The sequence below is a fragment of the Callospermophilus lateralis genome, chromosome 3 (genome assembly GCF_048772815.1).
Source record: "Callospermophilus lateralis isolate mCalLat2 chromosome 3, mCalLat2.hap1, whole genome shotgun sequence".
NCBI lineage: Eukaryota > Metazoa > Chordata > Mammalia > Rodentia > Sciuridae > Callospermophilus > Callospermophilus lateralis.
In genome coordinates, this window is record NC_135307.1 from 26,777,626 (window position 1) to 26,795,719 (window position 18,094).

Genomic DNA, 18,094 nt, shown 5'->3' on the forward strand with positions numbered 1-18,094 from the left:
GTATGTTATTTAAAATCTGTGGTGTCCATGCCCCACACAAAAGGCATTTTAAAAATCTCTTAACTTTTTGAGTTATATTTAGAAGTTTTTTCTTTTTTTGTGTATGAAATAATTTGGTTAATATTATAATATAGTTGGTGATAATAATACTCATACTTTATTAAACATTTATCTGTAATAATGATAATAACAGTAATGATAATATCAAAATATCAAATATTCCTATTTGCTAAATACTATACCAGGTGTTAAAGTGTATTATCTCATTTAATCTTCAACCCTAATGAAATAAATACCTACTTTTTTTTTTTAAGATGAAGAAGTGAAACTGTGAGTTCAATAATTTGCCCAAGTTTCCATAACTATAGCTTATCCTCATACTAGGAATAGAGGGTTTTATATATGTGTATATGTATATATTTTCTTTTTAGTTATAGATGGACAATACCTTTATTTTGTTTATTTATTTTTATGTGGTGCTGAGGATTGAACCCAGTGCTTCACACATGTGAGGCGAGTGCTCTACCACTGAGTCACAACCCCAGTCCCAGAAATAGAGGTTTTGAGTTCTGTGCTTAGAGCTGCTAAATTATTGTATATAACAACCTTCCTCCAGGCTTTGGTTATGTGAGACAGTTCACATTCTCATCAAGCCCCCCCACCCAGGACTCCTTTCTATCTTCCTGCCTCTGTTCCTTTTTTGCATATGTTGATTTGAAGGCTCTTTGGAGGGTAGATTTTGGCACAGAATGGTTTTATCCTCCTAAAAATAAATATATTTTTTAAAGTAGAAACAGAACATTCTTAGACCAAAGGAAATTTAATTTTAAAATCTTGGGAGTCAAGAAAAAAATTCAGCAGGTCTGATGCTGGAAGCTTAGTGCTTGTATTTTGTGTCTACAGGAAATGGAAGCAACAAAACTCTTGTCGTTTTAGTGAGGCTGGCCAGGCTCTCCCCACCCTTTGGGCTGTCCTCCCTGTTCCAGTTCAGCACAGACCAAAAAGCTTAAATTAACTTGGAGATTTTTCCTCTACGTGACTTATCACCACCATCAAGTGATTTGCAATTTTTCTTTCCCAAAATACCCTTCAGTAATCCTCCAGGACATAAAACGCTAATGTGAACATAAATTTATGTGGCTGTTGCATGTCCAGTTTTAAAAAAATTTATAAGTAGAACCATATGTTCAAAATAACATATTCAAAGGCAAAGACTTAGTTTTATTTTATTTTTGCTATCCTGGGAATTGAACACAGGGCCTTGCACATGCTAGCAAGCCCTCTACCATTTAGCTGTACCCCCAGCCTGACACTCAATTTTAGATGCCACAATAAAATCAAGGAAATAATTCAGATTGACTCGTGTAGTCCCCCCATCCCATATTATAAATGATAATATGATCCAGAATTCCTTTTTTGTTCCCAAGTTAAAATTAGCATATTAATTAGTTAATTTTTTTTTTTCGTACCAAGGATTGTACCCACCGGCACTCAACCATTGAGCCACATCCCCAGCCCGTTTTTTGTGTTTTAGAGACAGGATCTCACCGAGTTGCTTAGGGCCTCACTGAATTGCTGAGGCTGGCTTTGACCTCAGCAATCCTCCTGCCTCAGCCTCCTCCTGCCACAGGGATTACAGGCATGCACCACTGTGCCCAGCTAGCATATTCATTTATTAATTCAACAAATATTCACTAAATATTTGTTGAGCATCTACTATATACCTGGTATTGAAGGTACTACAAATGAATAAAACAGTCCAAGTCACTGGTCTCACAGATCTTACACCATAGTGGGGGAGGCAAAAAGAAAACAAATATGTAGCATGCTTCGTAGAATCTGAGTTGTCATCTCACCTGTAAGATGTGCTGTTATATGATGTACCACCAAGAAAGAGAGTCTAATAGGGACACCAACAGCCTGCATCTTCAATTAAGAGATAAATAGAGACACAGAAAAGCTCAGCAAGAAAATATGAATGTCTCAAACTTGGCACTGTTTAAGGGGAGGAAAAATACCTTCCCTGAGAATATGAACCACAAATCGTAGTCATCAGTTTGTTGTCTAATTCACTCTGCTCGTGTGGTATAAACAAAACCCTTAAACAGAGAACTTAATTTCAGGGTGTCTCAGGCTGGTAACGTTCCTGCACTGGGAGAAGCACACACAACCCTCCTGTGGGAGAACTCAGTGTTAGTCTAGACCTATGGTATTTTTAAGACATCATCAGTTTTTAAGAGATCCTATATTTCAGTTCTGTTAAAACCCAAAAACTGAGGGATGAGGTTGTGGCTCAGCTGTAGAGTGCTCGCCTAGCACGTGCAAGGCCCTGGGTTGGATTCTCAGCACTAGATAAAAATAAATAAATAAATAAAAAGATATTGTGTCCAACTACAACTAAAAAATAAATATTAACAAAATATTTACACAATAAACTAATGTGTATCTTGCAGTCAACAAAATATGTTACATAGTATGTCAGGCAGCACTAAGTGAAGAAACATGAATCAGGGTAAGGGTATGAAGAGTGAAAGGGTCAGGGAAGGAAGAGCCATTTCACACCCGATATCTAGGGAACCTCATGGAATGGAATAGTGGTAAAGAAAGCTGAAGGAAGAAGGCAGCCATAAGTGAGCTAGAGGAAGACTGCTGCAGGCAGGGGATACAGCAGGAGTGGAGAGGAGTAAGAGAGTGTTGGATGTGACTGAGGAGCATCAAAGATTCAGAGGCCGCAGTGGCTGGAGTGACCCTCTACAAACTAGGGATTCTAGGAGATGAGGTGAGCGTGCTGGGGGCGGGGCTTGCTTCTACATACTATGCATTCAGAAAGATCGAGGCCCAGACCCTGACATTAGGCTTGCCTTCTAGAAGAGGGGACAGAAGAAGCAGAAACAGACTAAAAGTTTACTGAGTTTAATTAAAAGTATTTTAAAAAGTATTAAAATAGACTCGCAGACCAATTTAAAACTTACACTGGATCACTCAAGCAAGTCTGATTCTCTTGATTGCTCTGATATAGGTGGAAGGCCTTGGATAATCCAAAAGATGGCTCTGTTTATCTGAAGAAGAGATAATTTATAAACTAAGAATTACTTTTCTTGTTTACATTACCAAAGGAGAAAAGAAGAAATAAAGAAATGTTGCCCTAAAATAGGGCATCAAATATTTACACTTTAAAATATTATTGTGGATCCCAAAGAACTTTTTTTTATGTGAGTTTTGTAAGGTCAGGCCATGGTGGTGACCAAAAGGAGGCAGATTTAAAAAGCCTCTTATGAGGATTTATTGAGATCCTACTCCTGGGCGGAACTCTGTCAGACCGACAGAGTGGATAAGAGGATCTGTGGAGAAACCGCCTAGGGGATCCACAGGACTGGAATTTGATGGGGCTTAGGGCAGGAAGGGAGGGTTTGGGACAGGAAAAGGGGCTCTTAGAGTCCCTTGTCCCACTGGAGTTGGTCTGGGGAACTGGCTGAGATCCAGGGTTGGCCAGGAGACCCTGCGGTTCCCTCAGTGCCTGATGGGTGTTTCTTTCACGTGTGGGCTGCCTGGTGCTTTGTTCCTAAGTCACCTTCATCGACCTGACAAGTTTTATCTATCAATATTTACTATATTAGAAATTAAAGTGAAAAATTGGAAAATAATTATTCATTCACTTAAAAACAACAAAGTTTTTAACTTTATATGTATTAGTTTAAATAACACGTTTTAAAAGAAAAGCAATTAATTTCCACAGTAATAGTAATGTAGACATTGTAAATCTCTTTAATGCCTGGATTTAATAAAAGCCCAATTAGATTCTCATCTCTGCTTCAAGTTGCAATGTCAGATGTCTCTGGAAAATTCCACTGCCCACTCTTGACAGTAAGAGTTAAAAGGAAATAATATTTTATTATTAGTATGAAAACACAGATTTTAGTTGTATTTGATTTTACAGACTCCCTGAAGGGTCCTAAGGACCGCAGGGATCCCCAGACTATCTTTAATAACTGTTGCTCTAAAAAGCCATGTCACTTTGAAAAAGAAATTATATTTTAGTTTTAGGTGGACACAATATCTTTATTTTATTTTTATGTGGTGCTAAGGATTGAACCTAGGGCTTCATGCATGCTAGGCGAGCACTCTACCACTGAGCCACACCCCAACCTGCCATGTCACTTTTTATTGGCAGCAGATTTTCAAAAGACCTGGGGTATTGTGCTCCAGGCCTGATACTTAATTCATTTTCTAGTCTCTCAGAAGCCAGAGAAATGGAGGGACGCATGAATCATTCCTTTGCCTCTTCAAAATCAATTATTCACATAGCTGTGTTTTCAATCATTAGGATAGTTGATTATTGGGCTTTAAAAGGAAAGACTGGGATGTGGCTTAGTGGGAGAGTGGTTGCTGGTTATGCATGAGGCACTGGGTTTGATCCCCAGCAAAAAACAAAACAAAACAAACAAACAAACAAAAAAACAATTGCCTCTGGCAGTGAACTGGGATATCCTGGGTATGAAATGGAGCTGCTGAAAGACTTTGCCCCTGAGGTAACTGTGGAGAGGGACGGCCTTGCAGATCATCTGGCACTGCTGTTCATCAGCCTCTGACTTAGGCAGGCCTCCCACCCCTTGCTTCCTTCTGGTGACTGTATAGAACCAAAATCAGAGTCTAACTTCTGTTGAAATCTTGTGGAGTACGTCCCAGAGTGAGGAATAGTCAGACTCATGAAAGCGGAGAGTAGGATGGTGGTTATGCACAGGTCAGGGCACGGGATAGAATGGGGGGGTGCTCGTCAAAGGGTACAAAGCTTCAGTGATATGGGGGGAGTAAGTCCTGGAGATCTTTGCATACTATGGTGACTATGGTTAATAATAATTTTTTATGCTTAAAAATTGCTAATAGATTTTAAATGTTCTCACACAAAAAAAATTATGTGAGGTGATGGGTATATTAATTAGCCTCATTTGATCATTCCACAGTGTTTGTGTGTGTGTGTATGTTTGTATAATATTTTACACATAAATATGTACAATTTTTATTTGTCTGTTAAAATAAATAATAGAAATAACACCAACAAAGAAAATCAGACTGGAAATCCATGTCAGATGATGGAGCTGTTTTCTATGGTTCTCAGAGCCTGGGACCTAGCTTTGTCAGTCCATGTGCCCACTCGTGGTCAATGCCTTACTGTGGGCCAGTTCAGCCCCTGGCAGCGGGGAGCTGAAGTGACAATGGACCTAAATGCAGAAGGCAGAGAGTGGGGGTGGGGTGTCCTTTGAACGCTGTTTTATTCCAGAGTTTCTCCAAGACTGTTGTGCCTTTCTGAAGAGCCCTTGAATTGACATGCTCTCTTCTTCTGAGAGGCCACAGATGGTATATCCAGTGAGTAAGGATGCCACAGAAGATCTGCAGGGAGCAACCAATCCCTCCAAGGCTCCAGCTTTGGTGGAACAGCATTTGCTGCCTGCAGACCAGGCCCACATCCACAACCAGGTAGGGAGCATATTCTGGCTCGCTCTCATACAGAGGAGTTTGGGGCACCAAAATTTAGATACATAATGGAAGGTTTGGAGTTAGAAACCATAGTGACCTCTCTTCCAGAATTCTCTCTTTGTTCCCTTTATAGCATTTCACTCTTAATTGTTTTGTGAATGATTATCTGTATCTCCCACAGGGCCTGTTATTGTATTAGCACATAATAGGTACCTTTTCAAAAACTGAAGTTTTGGAAGGAATGTTAAGTGTTCAGTGTTCTCTAAAATCCTCTTGATGTGAAGGACCTTGGCATTGGACTATTTTAGTCTCACTTTTCTGTGGAAGTTTTACTTAGTATTTATGGTAAAGATTCTATAAAAGTGGTATTGATAAGCAGTGGTCCTCTTGCCACAGAGGTCTTCTTGCCATAGAGATATGGATGGTAGGGATTGTTTATATTATCATTAGCATAGGTATTATAATAACAATTACTATTTAATAAAAACAGCAAACATTATAATAACATTTGTATAATGCTTTATAGTTTACATAAGTTTTTTATCTACAACACTATTTATTCTGAGAACAGCCTTGTAAGATGGGTACCATTGTGACCCCATTTACCAAATGAGGAAACTGAGGACACGGCTATGCAGCTAAATGAGTTGCAGATGAAATCTGTTGCTTAACCTTTTGGAAAAGGAAGAATTCCTTCAGCACACTAGTCAAAGTCTGATTCACTTCATCTAGCAATGGAGATAATAACTGGAGTGCTTTTTCTGCCAAAACAGATACTGTGAAAACCTAGCCTGGATGTGTTGTAAACTTGATTTATTTGTTTCTCACAAATACAATTCCAGCCTCCTAACTGTATTGCTGACTCGCTGCTGCACTTTCCCCAGTGGGCAGTAGGTGTAGATTTCAGTAGGTGTGTCCCAGCTGGAGAAGGAAATAAGGCATAATACCATGAAATAATCTGAGTGATTTGAAGGGAAACCCAGCATAGAGACATAGTAGGCTATTGTATGGTTTAGCGAGGGCTTTGGGTATCAAGTGCCATTTGTATTCGTCCATGCATGTCAGGTATCGGGCAGCAAGTGCACTCTTCAAATGCAAATCCTGGGGCTGCTCTAAGATGAAATTGTTTATAAAACAAAGTAATGATGAGGGTGAGAGCTTGAGGTGTAGATGAAGGAGAGGGAGGGAAGAAGAAAAGAGAGGGAGAGTGAAAATGAGAGGGAGGGGGAACAGACTGAGACTGGAAATCAGTTTCTCTATGCAGCGTTTTGTTGAACTGGCTGATGGTCATATAGAAGTAACCCTTGAGTGGGACATAGCCTCAGTGTAGAAGTAAATCTTGTAGCCAGGGGCTGTGTGGCAGAGTGGGAGATGAACTAGATGATGGGAGCACTAGCATGAGAGAAGCCACAGACAGTGCTATGCAGGCTAAGGTGAGACCAGGCATGGCCCAGAACACTGGATGCCAAAGGCAGGAGCAAGCTGAGAGGATGTTTGTGGGGAAGGATTGTGCAAAGGGTATGGATCAAAGAGACTTCTGTAAAATTGCAAAAGGTAGGAAAGAACAAGAAAGAATCTTTAACCCAGGGAATATTTTTTTTTTTTTTAAAGTAGAATTTAGCATGGTGTGGTGTCTATCCCAGTTACTTGGGAGGCTGAGGCAGGAGGATGGCAAGCTCCAGGTTAGCCTGGGCAACCTTTCAAGGCCCTGTATCAAAATAAAAACATAGAATAAAAGGACTGGGGATATAACTCAGTGGTAGAGCACTTGCCTAGCACGTGTGACTCCTGGGTTCAATTACTCATACTTAAAAAAAATAAGAGCCACAGCCGAAGGGGTCCCAGCAAACTTTCAGACTGCCAGCTGATGATTGGCTCACAGCGGCCCCAGCAACATCTAGCTGATTGGCTCCTCTGCGGTGATGCTCATTGGGCTGTTTCCCTGCCCTTTCAGACCATGGAGCTGCTCATTGGGGGACTTTTTTGGCTCCGCCCATGCGACCCAGCCAATCGGCCTCAAGAGCAGGAGGATTGTGGGAGGAAGAGGTTGTTGGGGTGTGTGGCTTGTGGGAAGCCGGTGGTGGCAGTTGGGCTCTGAGGGTTTTTTCCTGAGGAGCTGTTTTGTTTATCTTGTGTGGTTCTAAAAATAAAGTTAGTTTCTTTTGACAAGTGGCTCCTGAATTGTGCCCAGCCAGACTGCGGCATTTGGTGGCCCGTACGGGGAACGAACCCGTGACCTTGGCGTTATCAGCACCAAGCTCTGATGAATCCAAATTTAAAAAGTTTAGAGTAAAAAGGGTTATTTTAAGTTTATCTTTGGGGAATATATACTCCTTCCCAATTCCTTCTTTTTGCTTTAATAAGTACATTTTAATAGTTTGATGAGCTCTTTCAACTATGCCTTGTCCCTGTTAGAAAAAGAAGAATTTATTAGCAACTTGTACTTGTGGAAAAAAGGAATATTGAATAGCATGTTAAGCTTTGAATTAGGGTAGTGGGAGAAATAGGGGAGGGATGGGCTCACTTTCATTTAGAAAGAGGTTAATTGGAATCTGCCACTTCAGTGTGTCCTTTAACCAGAGTTCTGATGTGCAGATGGCCAAGTACCAAGTTCCACAAAGGTCTGGAGACATTGTTATGATCCAGTCTGAGCATACAGGAGCTATTGATGTTCTTTCAGCTGATTTGGAATCTGCAGATCTTCTGGGGGACCACAGGAAAGGTAAGACCTCTAGAAATATAGAAAATGTTTTTTTAAATTTCTAATAGACATGTAAAGAAAGGTAGGCAGATGGAAGGGAAGAAAATGACTTATGAAAAGAAGTGAGAGAAGCCAGTAGCAAGAATGTCTTTGTGGCAACCTCCCTAAGCAAAATGCTGGGTGTGGGAGCATTTCCCCACAGTTTTCTAATAGCACACTTCCTGTCCTTTCAGTTTCCCCACCTCTGATGGCTCCTCCATGCATCTGGACCTTTGCCAAGGTGAAGGAATTCAAAAACAAGCTGGGCAAAGAGAAGAACAGCCGTCTGGTGGTGAAACGGGGTGAGGTGGTGACCATCCGGGTACCCACTCATCCAGAGGGGAAGCGTGTCTGCTGGGAGTTTGCAACTGATGACTATGACATTGGCTTTGGAGTTTATTTTGACTGGACCCCTGTAACCAGCACTGATATAACTGTGCAGGTCAGTGATTCCAGTGAGGAAGAGGATGAAGAAGAAGAAGAGGAGGAGGAAATTGAAGGTAAATTTAATTTTAACATAATTTGCAGTTTTTATTTCTACCTTAGCCTGACTTCTAGTGACTACTTCCTGGGTTGTAGCAGTTCTCCTTAGAATGCAGGTGTGAAGGGATCCAGCAGCACTCTGGGCACAGAATCTAGCATCACAAGCTAAAGTTAAAAGGTGTGGGCCAGAGTCAGACCCTCAGAGAACATTCCAGTAGGGTTGGTATTGATGCATTAGCTGATAGTTTTCTTTCCTTTTAATCAGTACCTAATTGTTTCCTCAACCTTTTTCTGGGGGTGGCTATAGGGTTGGAGCAGAGAGAGAGGAGTCACTGCTTCTGTATGTAGAAGCTGGGTTTTTCACATCATGTGGAAACCTGAAGTTATGTTGCATTTCTCTCTTATTTTAGGGCTATTTATTCTTTTTTATTATTTTTATTTTTTTAATATTTATTTTTTAGTTATCAGCGGACACAACATCTTTGTTTGTATGTGGTGCTGAGGATCGAACCCGGGCCGCACGCATGCCAGGCGAGCGCGCTACCGCCTGAGCCACATCCCAGCCCCAGGCTATTTATTCTTAATATGGAGCCAAACTTAGTGAATTTGCTAAATGTACCCTTTTTTTCTTCCATGCAAACTGTCTTAGCTGTCTGACTGCTCACTTCATGGCTAGAGCAGTTTAAAAGTAGTATCTGAGCTGGGTGTGGTGCTACACACCTGTAATCCCAGCTACTCAGAAAGCTGAGGCAGGAGTTCAAGGTTAGCCTGGACAACTTAGTGAGACCATGTCTCAAAATAAAAAAGAAAATAAAAAGGGCTAGTGTGTAGCTCACTGGTAGAGTGCCCTTGGATTCAATCCCCAGTACTGTGTACAAGAAGAAGAAAAAGAAAAAAGTAGTCTCTGCTCCATTCTAGCTGTTACTTGTAGTGTTTACTCAGGATGGCCCTGAGATATTTTGAGGGGGGATTCTAAGCTTTAGCTGTTTTTTTGTAGTTTTTTATAGAATCTTAAAATCAGTTCCTTAGCTTGCTTGAGTCTGCAAGGAAATCTACAGGTATTTAGAGAAGAACCTTATGTCTTATTTGCCACTTTTTAGGAAACCAAGTGGAAGTTTTGGGGTCTCTCTGTACAACATGTTTATCTGCATTTCCTACTCATGTTGGCTAGTCCTTTCACCTACTGAATGAAAGAATTTCTAGATATTTCCATCTAAATATGTCATTCTACCCCCCAGAAATACCCAGACACGTTTGGAGCTCATCAGGCCAACTCACTGTTTCTCAGTGTAGACATTATTGGCATTTGGGATGGGTCACTACTTTGTTATAGAGGTAGCCTGACTTTAGCACTCCTGCACCCTGGAGCACTAAATGCCAGTGTCACTCAGTAGTCACTGTTTTGACCAAAAAAAAGAAAAAAAAAAATCACCAGACATTTTTCAGTTCCCTATAATAGGAAGCCAAAGGCACCTCCCCTTCTCACTGAAATCATGAGGTTACCTGGCTCATCATCTCACCATCCAGTAGGATGGGTTCAGTCTCTGAACTCATATCCAAATACTACTGTTTGCTTCTGCAGAACCTGTCCCAGTGGGAGATGTGGAGAGAGGCTCCAGGAGTTCCCTACGGGGTCGCTATGGGGAAGTCATGCCTGTGTACCGGCGGGATAGCCACCGAGATGTGCAGGCTGGCAGCCATGACTACCCTGGAGAGGGTATCTACCTGCTCAAGTTTGACAACTCCTACTCTCTGCTACGCAACAAGACTCTCTACTTCCACATCTACTACACTAGCTGAAGGACTGCTGAGACCAGTGGGCAGGCTGTATTTGCTGGCTGACGCAGGCTGCCAGCCGGAGCCTCTTGTTTTAGATAGACAAGAGCTGAAAGTTCCGCGGGAGGCTCCTGAGCCTCATGTCCTGCCTGGCATGCCTGACTGTTGACCCCGTGTAGCTTTTTCCCCTTCTTGGCTTCTGCAGGTGGTGGTGTAGTCCCCTGTTCTGTGGTCCCTGACTCATGCTCTTGTTGCTTCAGATGCCAGCAAATCCCTCTTTGAAGGCACCTATCAGGCAAAAGCCTCAAAGGAAGTAGGATGATGTCTTTTACAAACAGATTGGTGTTGGTACAAGGTTTATCAGTCAGGTTGCTGCTTGCTCCTCTTGAGAGCCTATAATGCCAGTGTGTTCAGTGGCACCCACCCTTTTTACTTTTTAAGGTGCCAGAAGAGGGAAAAGCACATTGCCCATGAAGGAGCCCAGTGTCTTGGACAGAGAAAACTCTGTCCATCCTCTCACCACTGCCATATTCCTGCCTGCTGGGTATTCTTGTTCTCTAGCACAGGCTGCGAGACCTCACTGCCTTGGAGGGGTACTATTATCCCTGATGGCTAGACCCCTCCTTTTTTTTTTCTCTTTCCTAAGTCTGTGTTTTTGCCATACAGCAAGAACTTTCATGCAATCTAAAGTGATGATTAGTGTAACCTAAGATCTTCTGGGAGGAAAAATGGGCTCTATCACTTTCTGTTCCAAGAGCTAGTTTCCCTTACCAAGGACACTGGCAGTTGATGCAGAAAGGGTGGAAATTAGATACTGAATTGATCTTGGAATCCACCTTTGAAATTCTAGTGTTACTCAATTTTTTAAAAAATTTAATCCAAGAAAGAGGGATATCATCAAAGAGAAGTTTAAAAAAGAAAAAAAAAACCACTCCAGATTCCCCCACCACATTTTTGTTTGTTTGTTTGTTTGGTTTGGTTTGGAATTAAATGCAGTGAAACCCAATCAGATTTTCAAAGTTTCTGGATTTAGGGTTTTTTGTATTGAGGGCTAAAAGCTTTTGGTGTTCGAAGTCCCTTAGGAAAGGGACTGCTGCTGATTGTACATGTTCTTTACCTGACCAAAGCTTGCATTTCCCTGGTGACAGCCTTCCTCACTCTGTTTACCCCGAGGCCTATGAATGCCAGAGTGCTGTGGTGCTGCAGCGGGCAGCCCCCGGGTGCCAGGGCCTCTGGGGGAGAAGGAGAACAGGGTGAGGCCAGGACTCCAGCAGTCATCTGTTCCTCTTTGTTTCTTGTTTCTGTGTGAAGTCTGTTACTCCCGTTGAATTTTGAATAATCAGATTTATTTATTTATTTATTTTTTTAAGCACATTTCATTTTTGCCTTTGAAACAGTTTCTTCTGTTTCTCAGAAGGCTTCCCATCTGCTCTGAGCCACTGAGGCCACCTCTTCTATAGAGTTAAAAATGATTGTAGGAGAATTTGGGAGGTGACTATGTTCATTCCTACAGGTCAGTCCTGTGATGCTCTGGGAGGCGACTGCCCCTTCAGAGATGGATGACTGCAGCCTGCCCCACGTGTAGGTGCAGACCAGCACTCCCATGAGGAGTTCTAAATGGCGAGGGAGCCTACTTGTTCTCTGGGAATTGAGTGCAGAGGAATTGACTAGCCAATCAGTGACTAGCCAATCACTGTGATTCCAGGATTTCAGTCTTTTGCCTCCTCTGACACCTTTTCATGATGTTTTCTTTGGCTCATTCCTTTGTTGTGTGGGTTCCTCACCCCAAGCCTATCCTCCTACAGGAGTGGTCACTTGAACAGCAAGACTCCTCCCAGTAGGTCTGTAATAGTGTCTTTGTCAGGAACAAAGGACCATGAGTCCTAAGCCTCTGTTCCCCTGGGAGCAAAGCCGAAAGTAAGATAGGGTGTTGTGGATTGCCATTGGCATTCCATTCTCTTGAGTGGCATCATACCTCCATTATTGTATCATTGCAAATGTGTTTTGTAGAGGATCACACTGGCCAAAATTTATATATCTTGTAAGAAATTATTTTAGTGACCGTTTGGGCAGTGGAGAGCAAATATGTCATGGGTCATTCCTTACATAGCTTTGTGGCCACTCTTTCATCATGAAGTTGAATCATGCCTTAGCTAATCAAATATGGTCTTTGTAAAATAATTTTCTACTGAGCTGTTTTTCAGTCGTTGAAAACCTTGCTTATTTTTTCCTGTTTATTATCAACCTATGACTTTATCTCAATATGGAGCTATCAGGTCACAGGTTGCAAGCTCCCAGGGATAACATGCACCATTTATTTTTTTATTTTTGTCACGAAAGTCTCTTTGCTTATTTTCTTTGGAATCCTGATTCTGTTGTATCAGGGAACCCTGAGGGACTTGTTTTCATCACCTCTATGTGCCTGCTATTGTCTGGTCATTTTGAAGTCCTGGGCATTCCTTACTGTTTTTTCCTCCATAGTGTTTCTTGGTTTCATTAGCACAAATAGCTAAAAGAAGATAATCTCACAGTCTAATGCAGTTACTATTCTCATATTAAATTTTTGAAATAATTGAACTTTAGAGACAAAAGTTATTTACTAAAGCACAGGTAAAATTACTTGAGAACCCATAGCCCAGCAAATTCTAAAAGGTGGCCACTTCCTCAGGCTGTCCTTATCCATGTTTATCAAACAGTGAAATGAAGATCCCTGGCTGTCACTCTCACTCTATTCTCCGGAGCTCAAGTGAATATTAACAAACAGTTTGGAAGAAAGTCTGTAGGGCAGATCTTGGAATTCTCTACACAGAATAGTTGAGTTCTAAAATTTCTTCAGTCCATTTCATTTTCCTACTTTGTTGATAGATGGGGCATTTGGAAAGGAAGTTCTATTTAAAGTTGATTTTTCCAACATTTTACTATGAAAAATTTCAGTAAACAAAAAATAAATATAAACACACACATGCCATGTAGATCTTAAAATCATAAAGTGCTAATTTTTAAATAAAGATGATTCTAACTTTTTGTGCTTTTGACAAGTATCTAGTTAGAGAATGTTCCCTGCATAGAGAGCACCAGCTCTCCTGTGTCAGGGTGCCCCTGGTTTTTAGCAGATCTGTTTCATTCAACATGAATTACCTGAGACGTGGCCTTTACAGTAATGGTTCTTCTTCTTTTTCATCTTTCAAAATTCATGCTGTCTTTCTGCCTTCCCTCAGGCTATGATTTCTGCCACCTTTCCCTCTAACTGGCATTTCAGTGTGAGGGAAATTGGGAGGCTGCTCTGGAAAGACTTGATTCTAATCTCTATTGCTTTATGATACACCCTCAGGACTCTGAAATTCAAATTTAATCCTCCTTTATCACTGAAGTAGGTAGCAACTTGAAATTAGACTATGCTTATTTTTTAATTAATTGATTTGTATGCTTTTTAAAATATTTTAATCTATTTAGGAAAGCAAAATGAACTTTTAAAAAAGTATCTATTATTTTGTTTTAGTAGGGATATAGAAGAGTTAAATTCATAAGCTTGCTGCCTTTTATTAATCAATGGGATTATATATTGTGAAATTCACAGTATACAAATTTTGTATTTTGATAAGCCCCACCTAATTCTCTCCCTCTTTGAGAGAATTAGGTGAAACCCAAGCCCTAAAGTCTGTGTTTTTATATTTATTTTTAAAGACCACTTTTCTGCAAAAAGTTGCCTTTAACCTCAGTCTGTGGTTGTAAGGTATGGAGCTAAGAGACTCTGTATTTACATGAAAGACTAGTTCTAGCAGAGGGTGGCAGGGGTGCAAGGTAAACAGTTTTGTGCTGCTGGAGAACTGCCTTTTAAATTGATCAAAAGGAGTGCTATCAGGATAAAACAGGAGGGAGAGCAGAGCTATGGAATATATCCCGGGATTTTACTCCTATCCCATTTCACTGAGTGTTTGAGTTGCATTTCATTCACTGGAATTGTTCTCTAAGCCAGGAGCTTTCCTGGTTTCCTTGTGCTTTCTGGGGGATTCCCAAGCCCAATTTGCTGACTTTTCCAACAGGACCACCTAGTAGGTCTCCTCTGCTAAGTGTAATCCTGACGTGAGGATTCATTTCATCTCTCTGTTCTTTGGGATTTAAAAGCGTTTAGTGCTATGGAAAAAAATGGTAGAATTAGAGAGAGGCTGAGAGGAGTCAGTTCCAGATGTGGTCTGAATATGGCCAAGAAAGGGATAGTCATTTGACCAACATCACAGATGAGCCTAGAACTACAGGAGGGGGTTTGGGTAACACATAGTCCCCCACAGGCCGACCGCAGGGGCATGGTTCGCCTGTATTGGATGGACAGACACAGGGCACCGAGTACAGCAGGTACTCTCATTCTTCCCCATTAAACTTTCTACTTAAGAGTTTTTCCTGGGGCTAAAAGATCCACAGCAACCTCTTTAAGTTTCTTTCCACATTGCCCAAAGTGAAGAATGCCTAGAAACCAAAATTTGTCGAAATAAAGAAGCCTACCACCCCTGCAGAGTCAAGGTGGTTGAAGATAGAAAGCGAATCTGTCTGGTGGAAGGAAGGAAGGTAACTCCATTGCTGTTGGTAGGAGGTAGGCTTGTGAAGACTGCTTGACAAAGAGCAAGTCCTTGTATTCATTGTGATTGTGCTCAGGGAGCTACCACATGTGCTTCTTTGGGAGGAAGTAGGGAATGAGTATTGAAAATCAGTCATGAGATACCAGGTGCGGTGGCACACGCCTGTAATCCCAGGAGGATTGCAAATTTGAAACTAACCTCAGTAATTTAGTGAGACCCTGACTCAAAATAAAACATAGAAGTGCTGGGGATGTGGCTCAGTGGTTAAGTGACCCTGGGTTCGATCCCTGGTACAAAAGGAGGGTTTGCTTTCCACTGATCCAGTGCTCTGCCTCTGGTGACCTCTATGGGAATGGGAGGAGACAGGCGAGTACTGCTTTGGCTGTGTGTGTCAGGTGACGGTCAGTGGCTGTCTTTTGCTCTGTCTAATCCATCTAGCACTTCTGGGCATTCCCAAGTACATCCCATTATTTAGGTGGTGATGTTAGGGCAGAATTTGTGACCCAAAGAGAAACTTTGTTAAGCAGGTTTCAGAATCACTGCTCCCTCTGAAGTGTCTCATTGTTCCTGCTTGAACCAAGAAGGTTACATAGAACCTCTCCTTTCTGAATCCCTTATCTCCAAGCTAAGGAAATACAATGAATAGTCTACAGACTGCAGTAGTATAGATGGTATGGCTCATTTATAAATTGTCATTCCTCACAAATCAAGTCCAAGGGCAAGACACTGGCTGTGACATTGTCTGTAGTCCTGGCCACTGGTTTGAACTCATCATCTGATTTCTGTTTTATGTACCTTGAATTCTTCTAGGCCCAAGGCATTTTTGCCACAGATACAAATATATGATGAAAAGGTGCCCTAGAAATCTAGACACATAGGCTACTTGATGAAATTTCAGTTTTTTGTATCATTTTAAGCAGACAGTTTTGGCTTATTTGAGGATGAAAAATTAGGTGAAATGACTTTCAGGGACAAAGCATATTTTCTAAAGTTCTGATACAGGTTCATGAAGAATTCTGAAGTTTGGGTTGAAATATCATAGTACATAGTATTGCCAAAGAGCCCACAGTTCACTGTCAACTTAATGGGCTCTTCCTGAACTTTCCTCATCACTCAGGGTTGAAATGCCTCGTCCGTAATGCTCCTTGTTATTGGTTGTCATTGTTGATTCTTAGGTTCAAGCCAGGAATCATCTGGAAATCATTATCTTAATTCCTTCTCTCATGTTCTGAACAGTACATTTTACTAAGAAATTCTCTGTTAAAAATACTATTGTGTTCCTTTTTGAAATTATTGTCCCATAAGTGAATTAGCTTTTATTTAATCCAGTTGAGTTATTTCTATTTAGTTATGATAAAGAACAAGTCAAGTCTGGAGAAAGCAATCCCATGACCCATGACTCTGGTGTATCCATATTTCCTTAATAACAATGGGAAGTATTTTGAAATTCCCAGAGGAAATGCTGGGATGCTTTGTAAAAAAACGAAAGCATTTACAAATGTGTGTAGTCAGAGTGATGGATTGGAAGAAAGCAGACTGGGAATGGATGATGGGAGTGCAGGGAGGTGCTTGAAGATTTCCTAAACCACTGCTCCACAGCATGTAGCTCACGTTTCTGGAGGTCCTGCTTTCGTGCCATCACTCAGATCTATCAGTTGATTGAAAAGCGATCATGTTTTCCTGATAAATATTTAAGCAATTGGCAACCACGAAGATGTTCTTTCCGTACTGTGCTAAATCATTCACTGATGCTGACTTTACAAAAGGGGTCTGGAAGGAAATCTGTATCACAGTTTTGTCTTTTTTATATAAAAGTGTCCTAACTAATCATTTATCAACTTGTTTTACATGTCACCCTCATGAGAAATGCTGTCAATATTTCCTATATTTCCTATAATTTAAGAACTCTGTACCAAATTGTATTTGAGTCTTGTGTCCTGCTGAGAGGTTTTTCTTTTACAATACCATATTTTATCACCCTGTGGCATTGAGTGTGTTGCTGTGATACAGTGATGATCCTGAGCTATGGTTCTTTAAATAGCTCAGTTCTCAGTGTTTTTATATTATGTAACAGTTTTGTGATGCTTTTGTGCATTTCTTTGTCTTCTCTTCTGAGTTTTGAAATCTGTCATAAATAAACTTTTTCACTGTGCACCTGGAACATTTGAGTTGTGTTTTTACTTGATTTACATCTTTTCTCTCTCCCCTTCATCTCACAAGGAAAGCTATTCTGTGAATTCCTTTATAACCTATCAAGATTATACAAATTTTGAAAAAGGATGAAGATTAATGATAAATCTTTTGTCTGCACTTAAATTCAGGGCAGAATATTAAGAACTGGGAGAGCTGGGGTGGTGGCTCAATGGCAGAGCGCTTGCCTAGCGTGTGTGAGGCACCATTCGATCCTCAGCACCACATATCAATAAATAAAATAAAGATCCATTGACATCTAAAAAAGAAAAGAAAAGAAAAAACTGGAAGCTAGGTTTGGAAAAAATTGGGTTTATAGTGATGATGAATAGAAAATTTAATTTTAATCAGGATTTGGTTCCTAGTGATGTTCATCTCCACATGAACAAACACTCTTCAAACTTGGCACCAGTACTTTGAATACCAGGTTATTCATTAACATAGTCTGGGGATATTTAATTTATCCTGTTTTTATTTGCAAATATGAAGACATAACATATCTTGACATCTTTTAAAACACTGCCTCTTTACATTCCTGGCGCCTCATTACAAAGCAAGGACTCATCTGAGCAGGGCGGGATGCCATTTAAATACTTTGTTCAGTGCTATCTGTGACTCTAAGATGAGCCTGTCAGGTCATTCTCTGCTTTCATTTGCAACATATCCTAGAGGCTGAAGTATAAGGAAAGATATGAAATAACTGTGAGTTAAATGAATATAATCTGCCTACGAAAGTACACCATAACCAAAAATAAAATGCCTAGGCAGCTTACATGTAGCTAAGGATCTTCAAAGTCATGGTTGGGACACTGGGTCTATTATGTCACTCTAATATATAACAGAATTAAGATTATTT

At 40.8% G+C, this 18,094-nt stretch overlaps 1 protein-coding gene across 1 annotated transcript in view; it reads left to right on the forward strand.

The window, feature by feature from the left end:
- Tmed8 (transmembrane p24 trafficking protein family member 8) overlaps window positions 1-17,209 on the forward strand; it is a 47,408-nt gene extending 30,199 nt beyond the window's left edge. Inside the window, exons 3-6 of the mRNA XM_076849797.2 lie at window positions 5,346-5,475; window positions 8,071-8,197; window positions 8,410-8,715; window positions 10,281-17,209. Coding sequence (XP_076705912.1) covers window positions 5,346-5,475; window positions 8,071-8,197; window positions 8,410-8,715; window positions 10,281-10,498 — 781 coding nt within the window. The 3' untranslated portion in view covers window positions 10,499-17,209. The remainder of the gene's footprint in view (window positions 1-5,345; window positions 5,476-8,070; window positions 8,198-8,409; window positions 8,716-10,280) is intronic.
- The last annotated feature ends 885 nt before the right edge of the window (window positions 17,210-18,094 follow it).